The 15,544-nt window shown below is 38.9% G+C and overlaps 1 protein-coding gene across 17 annotated transcripts in view; it reads right to left on the reverse strand.

Moving 5' to 3' along the window:
• Positions 1 to 1,426: 1,426 nt before the first annotated feature.
• NR2C1 (nuclear receptor subfamily 2 group C member 1) overlaps positions 1,427 to 15,544 on the reverse strand; it is a 57,513-nt gene continuing 43,395 nt past the window's right edge. For 12 of the 17 annotated variants that reach the window (XM_065043103.1, XM_065043087.1, XM_065043194.1 and 9 more), the window contains 4 exons: positions 13,983 to 14,122; positions 12,340 to 12,477; positions 8,501 to 8,606; positions 7,400 to 7,958 (listed from right to left, as the gene is read on the reverse strand). In XM_065043103.1, the coding sequence (XP_064899175.1) occupies positions 7,784 to 7,958; positions 8,501 to 8,606; positions 12,340 to 12,477; positions 13,983 to 14,122 (559 nt within the window). In that variant the 3' untranslated portion in view covers positions 7,400 to 7,783. Of the gene's footprint in view, positions 4,262 to 7,399; positions 7,959 to 8,500; positions 8,607 to 12,339; positions 12,478 to 13,982; positions 14,123 to 15,544 lie in introns of those variants that run through there. The other 5 variants (XR_010468377.1, XR_010468394.1, XR_010468393.1 and 2 more) reach the window with 2 other exon arrangements.

The following is a 15,544-nucleotide window of genomic DNA, read 5'->3' on the forward strand; positions in this document are numbered from 1 at the left end:
TTGTGAGGAAGCTGTAGACCGCAATGAGGTCTCCTCTTAGTCTCATTTTCTCCAGGCTGAACAAACCAAGTGACTTTAGCCACTCAGTGCATTGGTTCAGCCAGTAGCAACAGCCACAAAACCCTTAAGCATCCAGATGTTGATACATGAAGATGGTGATACTTGAGTGGTCCCAATGACTTGCTTTCATCTCCAGTGCAGTGACTCAAAGGAAACACTTTGTTCCTACACTCAAGCTGAAATGCACAACCCTGACTTGTGATGAAGACTCATGTAGTAGAAAACAGTATTCTGTATGAGCTGTTGTGTATCAGAGTGAGGGTTGGGCTTTACATGAGAGAGCACAGAGGGTAAAGGACGACTTTGGTGGCTCAACAGGGCTGTTCGCAGGCCTGTTTTAATGCAAGACTTTGAGATCACCAAGTCCCAACCCCTTGTTAAAGCAGGTCCACCTAGAGCAGTGTTACCTTTCCTCCTCACACCTCTGTTGAATAACCCCAAAGAACAGATGATGAAGTACATATGTTCTTTGGGGTTGACAGAGGTATGAGAAGGAAAGGCAAGACGGGGTGCTAGGGATGTTTGCTGAGTGGAGGGAAAAAGGGAGATGCCATGAGGAAATGAAGTTGGAGAGTTCCCAGACGTGTTTGCTGTTCACCAGAAAAGTAATATTTTCTAGAGAGCTCTTCCACTTCCCTTCTGAGGTGACCAGAAGAAAGTAGAAAGTTACTGCTGTAAGAAAGAGAGAATAACTGGTTAGCAGTCTGAATGGGAACAGGGCTCTGTAGAAGTTAGAGCAGGTCCAGAGGAGGCCACAAAAATGATCAGAGGACTGCAACAGCTCTCCTATGAAGAAACACTGAGAAAATTGGGGTTGTTCAGCCTGGAGAAGGCTCCAGGGAGACCTTATTGTGGCTTTTTAATACTTAGAGGGAGCAAATAAGAAAGATGGGGACAGACTCTTACCAGGGCCTGTGGTGACAGGAGGAGGGGCAATGGTTTTAACTGCAAGAGGGCATATTTGGATTGGACAGAAGGAAGAAATTCTCTATGATGAGGGTGGTGAAACACTGTCACAGGTTGCCCTGAGGGGTGGTAGATGCCCCATCCCTGGAGACATTCCAGGCCAGGCTGGACGGGGCTCTGAGCAACCTGGTCTAGTTGAAGATGTCCCTGCTCATTGCAGGGGGTTGGACTAGATGACATTTGAAGGTCCCTTCCAACCCAAATCATTCAATAGTTCTGTGAGCCTAAGTACTGAGAAAGGTAAGTTTTTAAAACAGAGCCAAGAGAGAGCCTGGAGTAAGTTTTCATGGGGAAAAGACTCTGAATGCTCATTTCCAGCTCTCATAATTACTAAACTCATTCCATCATCCAGACTTTGTTTACTACCAGTGCACCTTACAAACATTGTCTCTGCAGTGCATCAGTGGGTAATTAATTTACTTAATGATAAAAAACATTTCAGAATTTAAGCATGAAAAGAACGGTAGCTCACTTCTCATTTGGGATGCTGTTCTGGGTTATCTGCACATTCATGAAAACACCACACATTTATAATAGAAGACAAAGACTAAAAAAATTACACTTTTTCAGTTATCACTGAGAAATCAGTTCTGGAGCAGACCAAAACTTGTGATAATGTCACAATTTTAAACATGAATAAACTCATTATTTATCCAGTAATATTTAAAACTGAGATAATTAAAGCTGAACATCTTAGGCCTGTATTTCTTTCAAAAGAAAAACAATCTGTGTTCAACCATACTCTATCTTCCAACCTAAAACTGATCCATAATGAATCAAATAATCATTCCCAAATATACATTATTGCATTATATGACATTAAGACCTATGATCAGGGTTCATTACAATACACATTTCTATATAGTCTTTTAAAAGGCAGAAAAATCATAAACTAAATTTTACAATAAATTATTACATTTTTAGATTCATAGGGCCAAAAGTAGTAAGCATGGAAACAAAGGGTTAATAGCAACAAAGACTATGAACAGCAAGATATTGCGACTACCACAAATTCCAGAGACTGAACATAACTCACAATACTACATTGTGTAATAAAAATGGGAAAGATCCATAAACTGTAACCACTGTTTTAGGTCTATAAGTCAATCCATATAAAACACTAACAAAGTAATAGGTTATTGCAATTGTTTTCTATAATAGAAAGTTACAGTCTATTTTTAAAAATACAGCCAAAATAGAATTTACCAGTATAGCCAGGTTTCAAGACATTTACAGTGATTTATTTCTTATGCAACAGCAGGACAACTACATTGACATTGTAATGCTCACACTGGAACCGCAAAGGCTGAACAAAATGAACAGACCAGTTTCAAAATGAACAGACTGATTTGCACTGATACTGAAGATCACACAGAGAGAATAAACGTATGGACAGGCTAAGTTTGTAACTGCCGAAGGTACTACAATGGATGTACTTTTGAAAAGAGTTTAAAATATAACAATTATTTGCACCAGAAACTTTACCAGTATGAAACAAGAAACCTAAACCTACATATGTACGTACAAAATGTATTTTAGTGAAAAATGTTTGAACTAATTAGGTTATTGTGTGTAACAGTGCTCCCGTCTTTAAATGTCAGGATTCTGAAATGTATAAAATTGTTTTTCCTTTCATGTGATATATATTAAAATGGTTTTTCTTGCTGTTAACATTGAAAATTCTAAAGCTGTTGAAATGAAACTTGTCCTTTCATTGGCAAAAAGACTTTTTACTTTTTGACTGGTAAATGCCACAATTTGGTTAAGTCCTGATTGGGTGTGAAACTGTCAGACTGCTGAAGATCAGAAGTCTGAAAAATAAATTAAATGTGAAAGGAAGAGGTGACAAAATAATGAGGTATTTTAACATCCATGGTGGAGTGAGCTTCAATATTCACGTTTTTGTTAGCTGAATAACAATGTCACTGAACAGCATGAAAGAAATCGGTAATATTAGCCAGCCTTTTATTCAGCAGCAAAGAACATTTATTCACAAGACTAAAAAGGACAATAAATCACACAGGTGGTAATGTGAGATCATGTAATCACAAAAAATTGCTGTTAGAAACACTAAGGGCCTGAGTTGAAGGTAACTTAATGTGCTGCCTTTAACTGAGCAGCAATTTTCTTAAAAAACCAAAACCAAAACCACACCATCAAAACCAGAACGTCACTGTTTAGCCTTTCCATGAAATGTCACATTATGATCAGATAACTGCAATGGTTAACAGGCAGAAAGAAGAAAAAAGTGCTTTTATCCCTGTATTAATTTACCTGTTTTAAAGCTCCCATTCCTGAGAAAATGCAGTTATGCCTCCTTCCTTATTGGAAGTAGGAATTTATAATTTTATTTAGGAAATAATTTTTAAATGGTTAACGAAAAATCTTGATGAGCAAAGTGAACAACCCTGAAGCAACAACCAGCAGTATGGGATGCAGCTTCTCAACCATCACAAAGACAAGAGAGGTTACTTGCCGGGCAGCACAGACCAGCTCACCCGACCTTTAAACCAATCCTGAACTTCTCATGACAATGTATTACTATGAAAAAATATAAGAAAACTTTTTTTTGGGAAAAAAAAAAGGTTACTTACCAGCAGCCAGAGCTCTTTGCAATGTGTTGTGTGTATGCACATTTGCTCTACAGACGTCCAAACATCAGAGGTATCCAAGATCCTAAAATGGGGTTTTTTTGGCCCTTACAGCACTACGGGTGTGGGCTCATCTCTCCCCTTTTCATTGACTTTATAGCAAGTATAGAGTTACGTCACTCTGCCAGCCACACATAGCAAAGGAGAAGGATATGTGGTTGTCACATATATGGACAACACAAACGATTTCTTTGAGATAAGCAGCTTTTCTTTACAAACATATCCACACCATGGATAATTAAGTGTCCCAGTATCCTCAGAAAAAGGTGGCTGGCAGAGACTTCTTGGTTCTTTGGTTGAAGATATCTTGAGCTAGTTGTCCAGCTTGCAAAGACATGAAACAGAGATATCATTGAGCAAAGCCCCAAATGTACTCTGAGAAACATTAGTCTGACTACTGATGGCAACTTAATCATACTGTTTTCAAGAGAGGTAATACAGTCCGGTATCTAGTTTGGAGATGGTTATCCTGTTTGTTTTCTCAGCTGGTCAAGATAACTAGATTCAAGACAATCTGGAAGTCTCTGTCCTGTGCAAATAAGGAGACAATATTCTCTCACTACCCCACATGTGAAGTCTCAGACCTGAAAACAGAGGGTTTAAAAAGAAAAACACAGATGGGTTAATTTCCTCATTTGGTGACCTGGCAGAAATCCCAAAAGATTCACCAGGAAAAGAACAGTAAAGTAAGTGGGAGGGAAGAAAGTCAGCCATGGGGATTTGGATCTTCTGCTGTGTAGGAGAGGTGATGGGCATCAAAAAGAACAGCAAGGACATGTTTCAAACACCTGAATTTAAACAGCCTGATGTGAAGCATGACCTAAGTTCTTGTGTTTTTGAGTTGACACATCCTAAAAAAATAGTCTTGACCCTGCAGTCAGTGCTAATGGCAGTCCACATGTCACTGGAGCAGGTCCACCTGTATTCAAGCAGACTAGGAACAAAGAAGCAGCAAGAACAGGGAAACAGAACAGAAATCCAGAGAAAATAAGGTGCCAGCTAAGGAAAGGTGGCTAAATACCCATCAAAGACTACAAGAACCTTGCTAGGGCATGCAGAGATGTGGTCAGGAAGGCTAAGGCTCAGCTAGAACCGCAACTGGCGAAAGATGTAAAGAACAAGAAAGGGTTCTCCAAATATGTGAGCAGTAAGCAGAAGCACAGGGCAGACGCAGCCCATTGCTACACAGGGCAGGGAAGCTCCTCACTAATAATGCTGAGAAGGGAAGGGGTCTCTGTATCTACATTGTCTTTGCTTTTACCAGTATAGCTGGACCACAGAGCACAGGATCAAGTAGCTACAACAACACATGTCAACGCACTAGTAGTAGAGGAAGGGCTGGTCTGCAGCCTCTTGCAAGGGCTCAGCCCATGTAAATCCATTGGCCTAGAGCAAATCCACCCTAAGGTATTAAGTAGCTGACAATGGTGCAAGGCCACTGTCTACAATCTTTGAAAAGTCTTGGAGAACTCGATATAAGAAAGAAGTTTTTACGCTGAGAACAATCAGTCACCGCAACAACATCCCCAGGGATGTGGTAGAGTCCCCATTACTGGAGGTTTGCAAGATGTGATCAGACAGGGTGCCAGATAATCTCATCTAGGCTCCCTTTGGATGATCTTTCAAGGTCCCTCCCAGCCTGGACTGTTCTATGATAAAGATGAATGAGCTGAGGGATTCGATTGCTGAAGATTTATATCTGTAGAAACAATGGTCTTTTCTTAGCTGTTTCTGAAGTTGGACTGTACCACAGGAGAGGCTGAGTCACCTTGCATCTTTTGGCCAGCTGTAAACAAAGAACTGCATTTCACACCTGAGGCTCAAGCTATGGAGTAAATTATTTTTGCAAGGATCTGAGAGAGATTTGCACAATGTACTGTGTTAAGGAAAACAAGCTTTTATTTCCGTCTACTATTATCTGGATTACATGAATCTGGAGAACACTGGAGTAAAACTCTTCCAAGAGTATTGGAACGCCTGGGAAACCACTTTGAGACTATTCAGGAGTAACATTCTGTCAGCTTCCTTAAAAGCTTTAACACAGGGGACTGTAGATCTCCCATGCTTGTTAGGGCCAGAAGTGGGTTAGGGTTGACACTGGGCTAGAAAGCACAGTCAGAATTTCTAAGGAGAGCGAACTGAAGGGTGATATACCTCCCATCTGCAACTTGGTCCTACGGATAGCAAGATGAGCCTCTAATCCCTGGGGGACTAATGAGCACAGCAGATTGGCAGCAACTGTCCTTCATATTTCCATAAACCCTGTTGATGAGGTGCAGAGAAGTAGCCCTCACGCTGCTCTCCAAATTAAGTTTGAATCCTGCACCCTTTGAGAGGTGGAATGTGCGAAGAGCTCAGCTGCCATGGCCAGCTCCACCATTGCAGGCTGTCCTCCAGCAAGTAAGTGCCAAGCAGAGCTGGGGGGATGGTGCCATCCCATCGAAGCTCCTCAGCACTGAGTGCTTGGGTCTGTGGTGTTGGGAAGGACTGATCCTGTAGATGATGGAGGAAGGATGGTGGAGGAAGATTCAAGCAGCTCAGTCAGTGGAATTGAAAAGAACACAGGAATTCAGTGGCAGCAGCAGTTCTCTGAGTTTTTTGGCTGGTTGAGATCCTCAGGTGCTGAGAAAAACAACAGAGCTTGTGGTGTAAGGTTGGCGTTGGAGCTGCTAGTGCAGGGTGGGCAAGTGCCCCCATTTAAGCTGATCTTTTGGCTAAGCAATTTCTGGTGCAACCCTGTGCTTCTTGATTGGGTGAGGCTCTTCTTCATCCAATGTTGCCAGAGAAAGAGAAGGTTCAAGGTAAACAAAACTCAGCCTTGATCCAAGATGTAGATAATCCTAGTGCCAGAGGTAAACAACCACTTTTACTAGGATACTTCTCTACTTTTAAGCAACAGATATTAAATGTGCTAGGGATGTATAACTTCCTGCTGCAAAAGGAAGCAAGAAGCAACCATATACTTGTCAGTGCAGCACATGCCTCAAGAGAGAAAAACATGTAAACCCATCTTTAGATGGAGCTATGGTGCATGATTCAGGCAACATATATGAAGTTATCTAGACCCATTTCTAATAGGGAAGGGAAAAGCAGCAGAGACCATGCTCCCATGGGGCAGGACACTGGATTTGACAAACTCAAATTTAAAAAATAATCATACGAGAGTGGTTGGAAAGGAGAAATACATAGGCAAAGGCTAACAATAATAAAAAAGTAAACAAGTTAAGAGGCATCTAGAATGCCTCCATTGTTGTGCAATGAGTATGAAAGAGGGAGGGATAGTGTGAAAAAGCTTTAATTTCAGAGATCAGAAAGGACAGGAGGATGTCACCTTTGAACGCCTGCAGTGTACACCTCCATGTTAGTTTTTCATCGATAAGCCAGCTGATGTCTACCAAGACATAACTCCACAACACAGTGTTCCGCTGCATCCACAGCATAATCAGTACTGACCCTTTGCTGCTTCACTTTTGGTCAACTGCATTGACATATGATCAGAATATTTTAAAATGTGAATTTCCTCTACTTTCCCTGCACTTTTGTAATGGTGTCAAGTGTTTCATATAAGAAAAAAGTCTCTCTTCAAAACAACAGCTGAAAAACTAACTTTTGTTTTAACAGTCTTGTCTCCATGGAAACCCTGGCCTTTTCAGGATGTTTGATCATGTATTTTCCATTTGATCAATGAGAAAGAACTAGTAGCAAAACACTGAAAACACAGCTCAGAGAGGAAAGTTAATTTATTTGTCTAAAACATCAAACTAAGTTGAGATACCTTAGTTCAGTCAAAGCTTCTCCAGTTTCTTCACAAGCCTGGACTTCATAAACAAATATTCCAAGTTCATCTATCTACAAAAATAGGATGGACAATTCTTGACTTTCTTCACATATCAACTTAATTTACAAGTCCTTGGAGATCAGATGAAAAATAGGAAGCGATCCTATATTCTTTAATACACTCCACCATGTTTCCCAAGTGTACTGGAAAGGAGGAATATTAGCCTTCTTGGAAAGGTGCATGGGAAGGCTTCTTGCCATCTCTTGGAGACAGGGTACGCATTTACATCACCATGACTGCCATGGTACAGAATCCTCGACTGCTACTTTTATACGGCGTGACCAATTATCTGAGAGTTGTAGTCCGCTGTCTCCATTCGCAGAATGTACGGGATGATGCTGTCGATCTGAACGTTGCCGATCAGTCCTGCAAAGAACAGCTCTTCAGTGATGGCAGCGCTCATCAGCCTAAGAGCAGGCAACCGGAGGAGGAGTCTAGATAGTCTGGAAAATAAGTTGGGTAAAAAGTGTAACTTGTGGGCAGAGATGTTGGTGTTATTCACAATCATGTTACCAGTAAGTGAAGAGAAAAAATTAACAAGGGACAATACTGGCCAAAATTCGCTATATCTAGTTCATGAAAGGTTTAAATATTTAAATCAGTAGAGTATTAAATTTATGTCCAGTCATGTCTTCAACAATACAAAAAAGTGAATATGCCTGTCAATTACGTGGACTCTATAATGTTTAGACTTTGAATAAATGAAAAAATATTCCAAGTAGGTGCAATTCAAAATGAAAATACTAAAAATTTTTATTTTATTTTCAATATTTATTTAGTTTTGGAAATTAATAATTAATGAGTAGATAAATAATACTCATAATATGTATGAGTACTTGCATAGTATTTGAAGTGCTCCAAAGGTAAATTTCTTATCTTTAAGGAGATAAGAATGTACATATATATTAGAAGAAATACTGTACAAATCAGTATCACTGATGCTCTGAAAAGAGAATCAATCAAAGAAGCGTATTATTTTACAGACCTGTAAGTATCATCCGGATATGCTTTTGTTACATAGTCTTGGAACTCCATGTAAGCCTTTTCTTGAAATTTCTCAATCTGTACCACATTTTCTAGACCTGGGTGATCTGAAAAAAACACTCTACATTGTTATACCTGTTCTATATAAGATGCACCAAAATCCCTACAGATTATCCAGTTGTAAGCATACTGAAATCATTATGTGGTAGCTGCAGAAACTTCACAGTTTCAGTGGAGGACACTGCTTTACCTCCGTACATTCCTTTTCCTCTATGTTTATGTTTTACTTAGTTTTACATAAATAAACCCAGACATTTTGGAGAGTTCAAATAAACACAGTGCTTGCAACGTTTGCATCTATCTTGATTATCCAGCTCTGTTCTCTGCGTAGCAGTAAACCAGCATTGTTTCAATACACTGACATCTATTGGAATATTATATGCACAAATAGCGTTCTTTTTCAACTGTTCGGTGCAAAATTTGCCAACGTGCTAAAACTAATTTCTAGTAGTGATTTAAACGCTTGACATTTCAATCTTGCTAAAATGAAAGGATATTAACTGAACTGCAAAGTCACATTTGGAAATTATTATCCAGTAATTCTGAATACTCTACGTGGTCTGGAGTTTTTAATATCCATCTATCTCAATCTAAATATTTTACTGCCATAGTAGCATGACAAATGCAGATTTCATTTTTCAGAAATGGGATTATAAAGGCGCGGCTAAATTATGTCAGGTAAAAGATTATTTCTAACAGTCATGCCTCCTCTCCAAATACATGGCCTTCTGTCAACAAAACCAGGAGATTTTGGTCTAGCTCTGCAGATACAGAAGCTTTCAGAGCAATTTAGCAGTTATGTGATAGATTAGACTCCCCTGAGCACATCATTTCACAGAGGAATATTCTGTCCTATGTAGTAATTCAGTCATTCTGAAAGCATGAGTACAAATTTATGCAGAAGAGGTTAACAAATGCACATTTTGAAGAGTTGCCATTGATATGCAATATGCATCACTTCATGCGGCAGCTTTTAGAGCAATGCCAGAAACACAGCTAGAAGTCAGTAGCTTGAAGATCACTGCTAGTAACTAATAGCCATTAATAAAGATGCAAAGTCCTCCAGGCACTCCCTTTACACTCATCTCTTTGCCCAGGGCTGCCTTGTGACAAACAGCTGGCTTGGCACAGATGATTTTCAGCTATCTTTGAGTGTCCAGCTGTGGAAGACAGCAAATCAGCAGGGTCTGCTAAAGCAGATGTTCTCACCTTACGACTCTGCTGCATTTGCAGCCCAGCCCCAACCTGTGGCAAAGCAGTAAAATCCCTGAAATTGTAATTTCTGGGCTGTGCATCATTGCCAGAACATCACTTCTGTTCAAGGCAGTGAACATGACTTTCAGGTCTATGAAAATTCCGTTACATGGCTCAAAGGATCAAGACATTGCCATTAAAGCAGCTAAAAAAATCTCATCTTTATCATGTGTCTGGACATAGTGTTTTCCCAAGACATTTTTCCTTCTACCTTTTGTGTTGTCAAATCTCATTGGAAGGAGACAAATTAATTTCAGACTAAACAAATAAGTAAATATTGCTTTGCAAGTGTAAGGTTCCTAGAGAAATATTTTCTAGTGTCCAACAGCTGATTTCTTCAGACAGGCTGACAGATTCTGTTGTAAACCCTAGCAGAAGCCGTACTAGAAAAACGGGCTTGATACTTTCTTCCATCATTTTATTTCTTTCCTGGAGCAACCTGTACCAGTTCTGAGTATGGGAAAGCCATGGAAGGACTAATTAGGGGTAAAGAACACTTAAAGGAGCATTATCTGAAGACGCAAACACCCTCTCACCCTCCACTTAAAGTCTCTGCTTCTTCCAAAATAACAGTGAAAAGTCTGGACAACTCTTCAGTTCTCAACAGAAATAAAAAAAAAAGCAAACGTTTTCAAGTGCTCTTAATATTAGAATTAAACTCATGGTGGGTACTGCTTATCAGAAAACTGAAACCATCCCTGTGCTTCAGTGGGCTGTAAAAGCAACCACATGAAATCGTGCACGATTCTCCCAGTCATGAGGACTGACAGCAGGATTATGCTCTATAGTGGAAGCACTCAGGCGCTGATTTTCCTTATGATCCACAATAGAAGAATATCATTGGAATATCACAGTATCACAGTATTTTTGGGATTGGAAGGGACCTCAGAAGATCATCCAGTCCAATCCCCCTGCCAGAGCATATCCTCTGGGAATTTATAATCTTTCCTGGAGGGTTCTGACGCTACTTATCCTGCCTCTTACTTGAAAGAACATCTGTCACCTTAGAAGTCTTCCACAACTGCAATATCAAAAAAAAAAACCCCAAAAGCACAATGGAAGATCTGTGGGGTTTTGTTGTGCACTTAGATGAGTACCATGAATTCCTGCTGATGCTGGGAGATGTGGATACTACTTGCAGATATATGTGGAAAAGATAATGTAATTATGAGGGAAACTGCAAAGCAAGAACTTCACAATTATTATTTTTTTAATATATATAAATATATGTATAAGAAAACCAGCTTAAAATTTACATTTTGGAAGTGTCCCAAGTTCCAAAAAATTTTCTCACCTCAACTATTTTTTCTGTGAAAGGGTGAACTGCCACTGATGGAAAAATAAAGTTCTTCTCAGATCAAATAAACCTATAGAACTGACAAGAAGCAAATACCCAGTCTTCTGTGTATCCTACACTACCGGCGGGGGGCAGGTCACTAAAGTTCAGACAGCTTTTTACAATTTGCTCTGATCCTTTCTATGGGACATCAGCATCTAAAAAAGGCAGAGCAAAGAGGATTAAGGAAGCTGTTGATGCTTTTAAAACTTTCTAATGCAAAATGGAATGACTGAAGATTTACTTTCTAAATGTGACAGTGAAAAATCCCTGGAGATACAGTAAGTACTTGAGGCTTATCCATTTTTCTCTTATCAAAAGATTTGGTTGTGGTTTTATATTAAATCTCTAAATTCTGAATGATGAATCTAAGACCTGCAGCATACTGATATAGTATCTGACTGCCTTTGGTGAAAAGCTAATTCTACAATTTTCAAAGAAAGAAAATTAATGTTGTAATTTTCTACAGTCTAAGCATACGTGCTACATAATCTAACTACTCAGTCTCTGTCTGTCATGAACAGAGGACTCTTCTTCCATACTGCAGACTAATCTCCCAGAAGGAAAAAATAATCATTATTTTATCTTCACAGTCTAATTTATGTCCATTAACGTTACTTGGAATACATTAGACAAATACTGTTCAGAAGACAGAAATAATAATATAAGGGAATCTTTGTGGTGTTCATTCACCAGAAATGCTATATGTAATATTTATTTTCAAAACACCTATGTGAAGTGAGGTCATATGTTTCTGTAATTTTGCATATGGGAATAAATGCCCAGAGAGATAATCTTTCATACATTAAAAACTCAACTTCAATCCATCTCAGCTGGATGTGCAAGATCAACACTGCTGAAAATGGAACTGAAGGTCCTCAGAAAAACTACCCCAGAAAAGACAGAACTAAAAGCCATAAATAAATAAATAGATAGATAGATAGATAAATAAATAAGTAAAAGATCAATGGCAGAGGCACGAAAAAAACATATGTCTCCAAAGCAGCATTTAATTATTTATATTAAAATACTAAACCTCCTTTTTCTACAGTTCTCATCACATGCCTTCCAAGATTCCTCCACAAGTGAGGCAGGAATTCTACAGGTTAACTGCACATAATGAAACAGGCAGAAGTTATATGGAAAAAAATAGCATAGATTTAAGTTTTAAATTGGGAATAATTACATACCAGGACTGAAGAGGACGATTGCTTTCAAGTATGCATATTCATATCCATCTAGGCAAAGCTTAACCATGCTGTTACAGAATTCTTGCAATTTGAAGATATGCTCCATCACTAGTTTTCCTCTGTCTGTTGGCAGCTTATCTAAGTCAACACACATATAAAATATAAAAGCCCCAAATCATCCCACATCCAAAAAATGTGGTCACACATGATTTTTAAAAATAACTATTTGTATTAGATTCAAACAATGGTAAATCTATGCCATCTAAAAACTCATATACGAGGTCTGAATAACCTTGACACTAACAATTCTGGTCTATAACGATATTTTTCTTTTTTTTTTTCTACATTGTACAATTAGGTCTCTTCCTGCCACTAAAACTTTCAATAATCAGAGGTAGACTAGAACTTGAAATGATCAAGGAAGGGCAAGACTGCTTACAAGTAACAAATACACTGCTGCTGCTGATCTGTGCTTCACACCTAAGAGGTGCCATGAGGGAGGCTGATGTACAGTTTCATGGGTTATTTTGTCAGTCAAAGACCAAGCCACTGCTGAAAAAGAAGGTGTACTATACACCTTTCCTGATTTGCATCTAGGTCATCCTCCTCCTCTGCTCTGCCCTGGTGAGGCCACATCTGGAGTACTGCGTCCAGTTCTGGGCTCACCAGCTTAAGAAGGACAAGGAACCACTGGAGGCAGTCCAGCAGAGAGCTACAAAGATGATGAGGGGTCTGGAGCATCTTTCTTATGAGGAGAGACTGAGAGAGCGGGGTCTGTTCAGCCTGGAGAAGAGAAGGCTGAGAGGGGATCTTAATGTTTATAAACATCTCAAGGGTGGGTGTCAAGAGGACGGGACCAGACTCCTTTCAGTGGTGCCCAATGACAGGATGAGGGGCAACAGGCACAGACTGAAACACAGGAGGTTCCATTTAATATGAGGATAATCTTGTTTACTTTGAGGGTGCCAGAGCGCTGGAACAGGCTGCCCAGAGAGGCTGTGGAGTCTCTGGAGACATTCAAAACCCACCTGGACACATTCCTGTGCGACCTGCTCCAGGTGAACCGGCTATGGCAGGTGGGTTGGACTAGATGATCTACAGAGGTCCCTTCCAACCCCAACCGTTCTGTGATTCTGTGAATGTGGTTGGTGCAGAGCTGTTTCCCTTGGGTCAGCAATGGCTTTATACCCTTTTTGGCTTTATACCCTTTTTTAGTTTATACCCTTAACACAGAGGAACATTCACAGGACACTTGTGTTCTTAACACTGATGCTACCTGAAATATTCCTAATTTGAGCAGACATATATATCAGCAGAACAGCAGTATACTATTAGACTTCACATAGACACAAAATAAAAACAACCCCAGTAAATGCTAACCTATATTAAACAGATGGGTAACTTTTTTTTAATATTTTTAAATTTGGAGGTAAGTATTAACATAGCTGACTTTCACAAAATTGCTAAAAAATTCCATTTTGTGAACTATTTTCTAGTATTATTTTGTTTCCCTATTAACCACAAAGCTCTATAAACAGTTTTCATTAACGAGCGAAGGGTAAATAAAAAGCTTCCACGCAGTTCAAAACTTAAAAAACATGAAGTAATTCCCCAAGTCTGGCAATGCACAGTATCTACCTTACCTTGCTGTAAACTGCCGTGAAGGTGATTAACAAATGCAGTTAAGATAGTTGCCACATTCATAACTTGGGAACACTGTGCAAGACCAAGCGTAAAAAGTTCATTCCAGCAGGCTTTTACTAATGATATGCTGTTATCCTGTCTATTAAAAAATACAATAATTTCAATTAATAAAACCAGCCATTTGCATTCATGCAGTTTTTTTAATCTGAAGAACACTTCGTAAAACATTCATCTAATTTAACGTTGCAACCAGAACCAAAATGAAGCCCTGCATCTACAATATTTTTATTTGCATGCTAGGTTTAAAATACCTGTTTTAAAATGACTTTTGTATAGAAGCAATTTTTGTTTTAATGATCTAAAAGGAGATAAGACTTCTATCACAAAAGCGTGGTGAAGTTACAGTAAATGTCAGCTGTCTGGGTGTATTTCCTCGTGCTCGTTTTTTTAGGACTCACAGTAATTTTTGAATAACATTTACATGCATGGGCAAAAAAAGAAAACCTCATTGTTGCTGTATTGTGAATGTAGAACAGGCTTAAAGGCCCCTTTTAATATTTTTCACTTGAAATCTGGCAGCTTGGTCTAATTTCTTCATTAAAAATACATGTGAAATGGAACATGAGCAACCAAGTTCCTGAGCTTCCTGACTGCTATTTTTTGTATCCCTGTCATGTCTGGAATAAGGTTTGAAATACCGACTTCAAAGTATAAATAGAAGTAATGAGGATTTGTTTGCTGTAAGAATTAGTCCTTAAGTTTCATGGGTAGTGAGTATTTTTTTTCAAATGCTGAAGCTTAAAATTAGGTATATAATTCCATATTCAGGGACTTCCATATTAGTAACCTAATGTTCAGTATTGCCAAGCATCTCTAACTTGTAGAGCTTAATGAGCTCAGTACCTTAAAAGGGAAATCCTACCAGTGAGGAGTCAAATTCAGATACCACGTTTCAACAGTTTTAGCCAGTAAATATAAAGAATGAAAATTTAAAAGAAGCACAAGACCTATCAAAGAAGAAAAGCATATTAAAGGTAGGATTTCAACTACAAAAATACAATGGAATGGATTTTTGCAAGAACGTTGATGTAATCTTCAAGAACATCTCTGAGGATTCATCGCAATACTGATCTGCCAAATGACAGTTAATGCAGACTTGTCCTGTACTGGATTACACAGAGGTTACATCAGGCAGCATTTGTTAGTATGAACCAGTTCTTGTTGTGGTAGACACGATACTGTACATGTGGGTTCTACACATATTTGCGACAACCCCATTCATCTCCTCTCAAAGGGACGATGGTGAGGAACAGTGAAAATATGGTGTACTGGCTGCTCCGCTGGTATATGTAGATAAATGTACCATCTAGAGCATGTAATTTTAGGACTGTATAAATACAGGAATAGTTACATCTATACATCTCTTACATTTGGACCTTTGAAGGCACCTTCATCACCACCTTCATGATGATCCACAAAAAATGGTTTTAGTAAGAAGGTTTATATTTTAAATGTCCCTGAATAAGACAGTGAAAATAAAAAGTGCGTTTTCACAACATAA

This window comes from Columba livia, chromosome 1, assembly GCF_036013475.1.
Source record: "Columba livia isolate bColLiv1 breed racing homer chromosome 1, bColLiv1.pat.W.v2, whole genome shotgun sequence".
NCBI classification, from domain to species: domain Eukaryota; kingdom Metazoa; phylum Chordata; class Aves; order Columbiformes; family Columbidae; genus Columba; species Columba livia.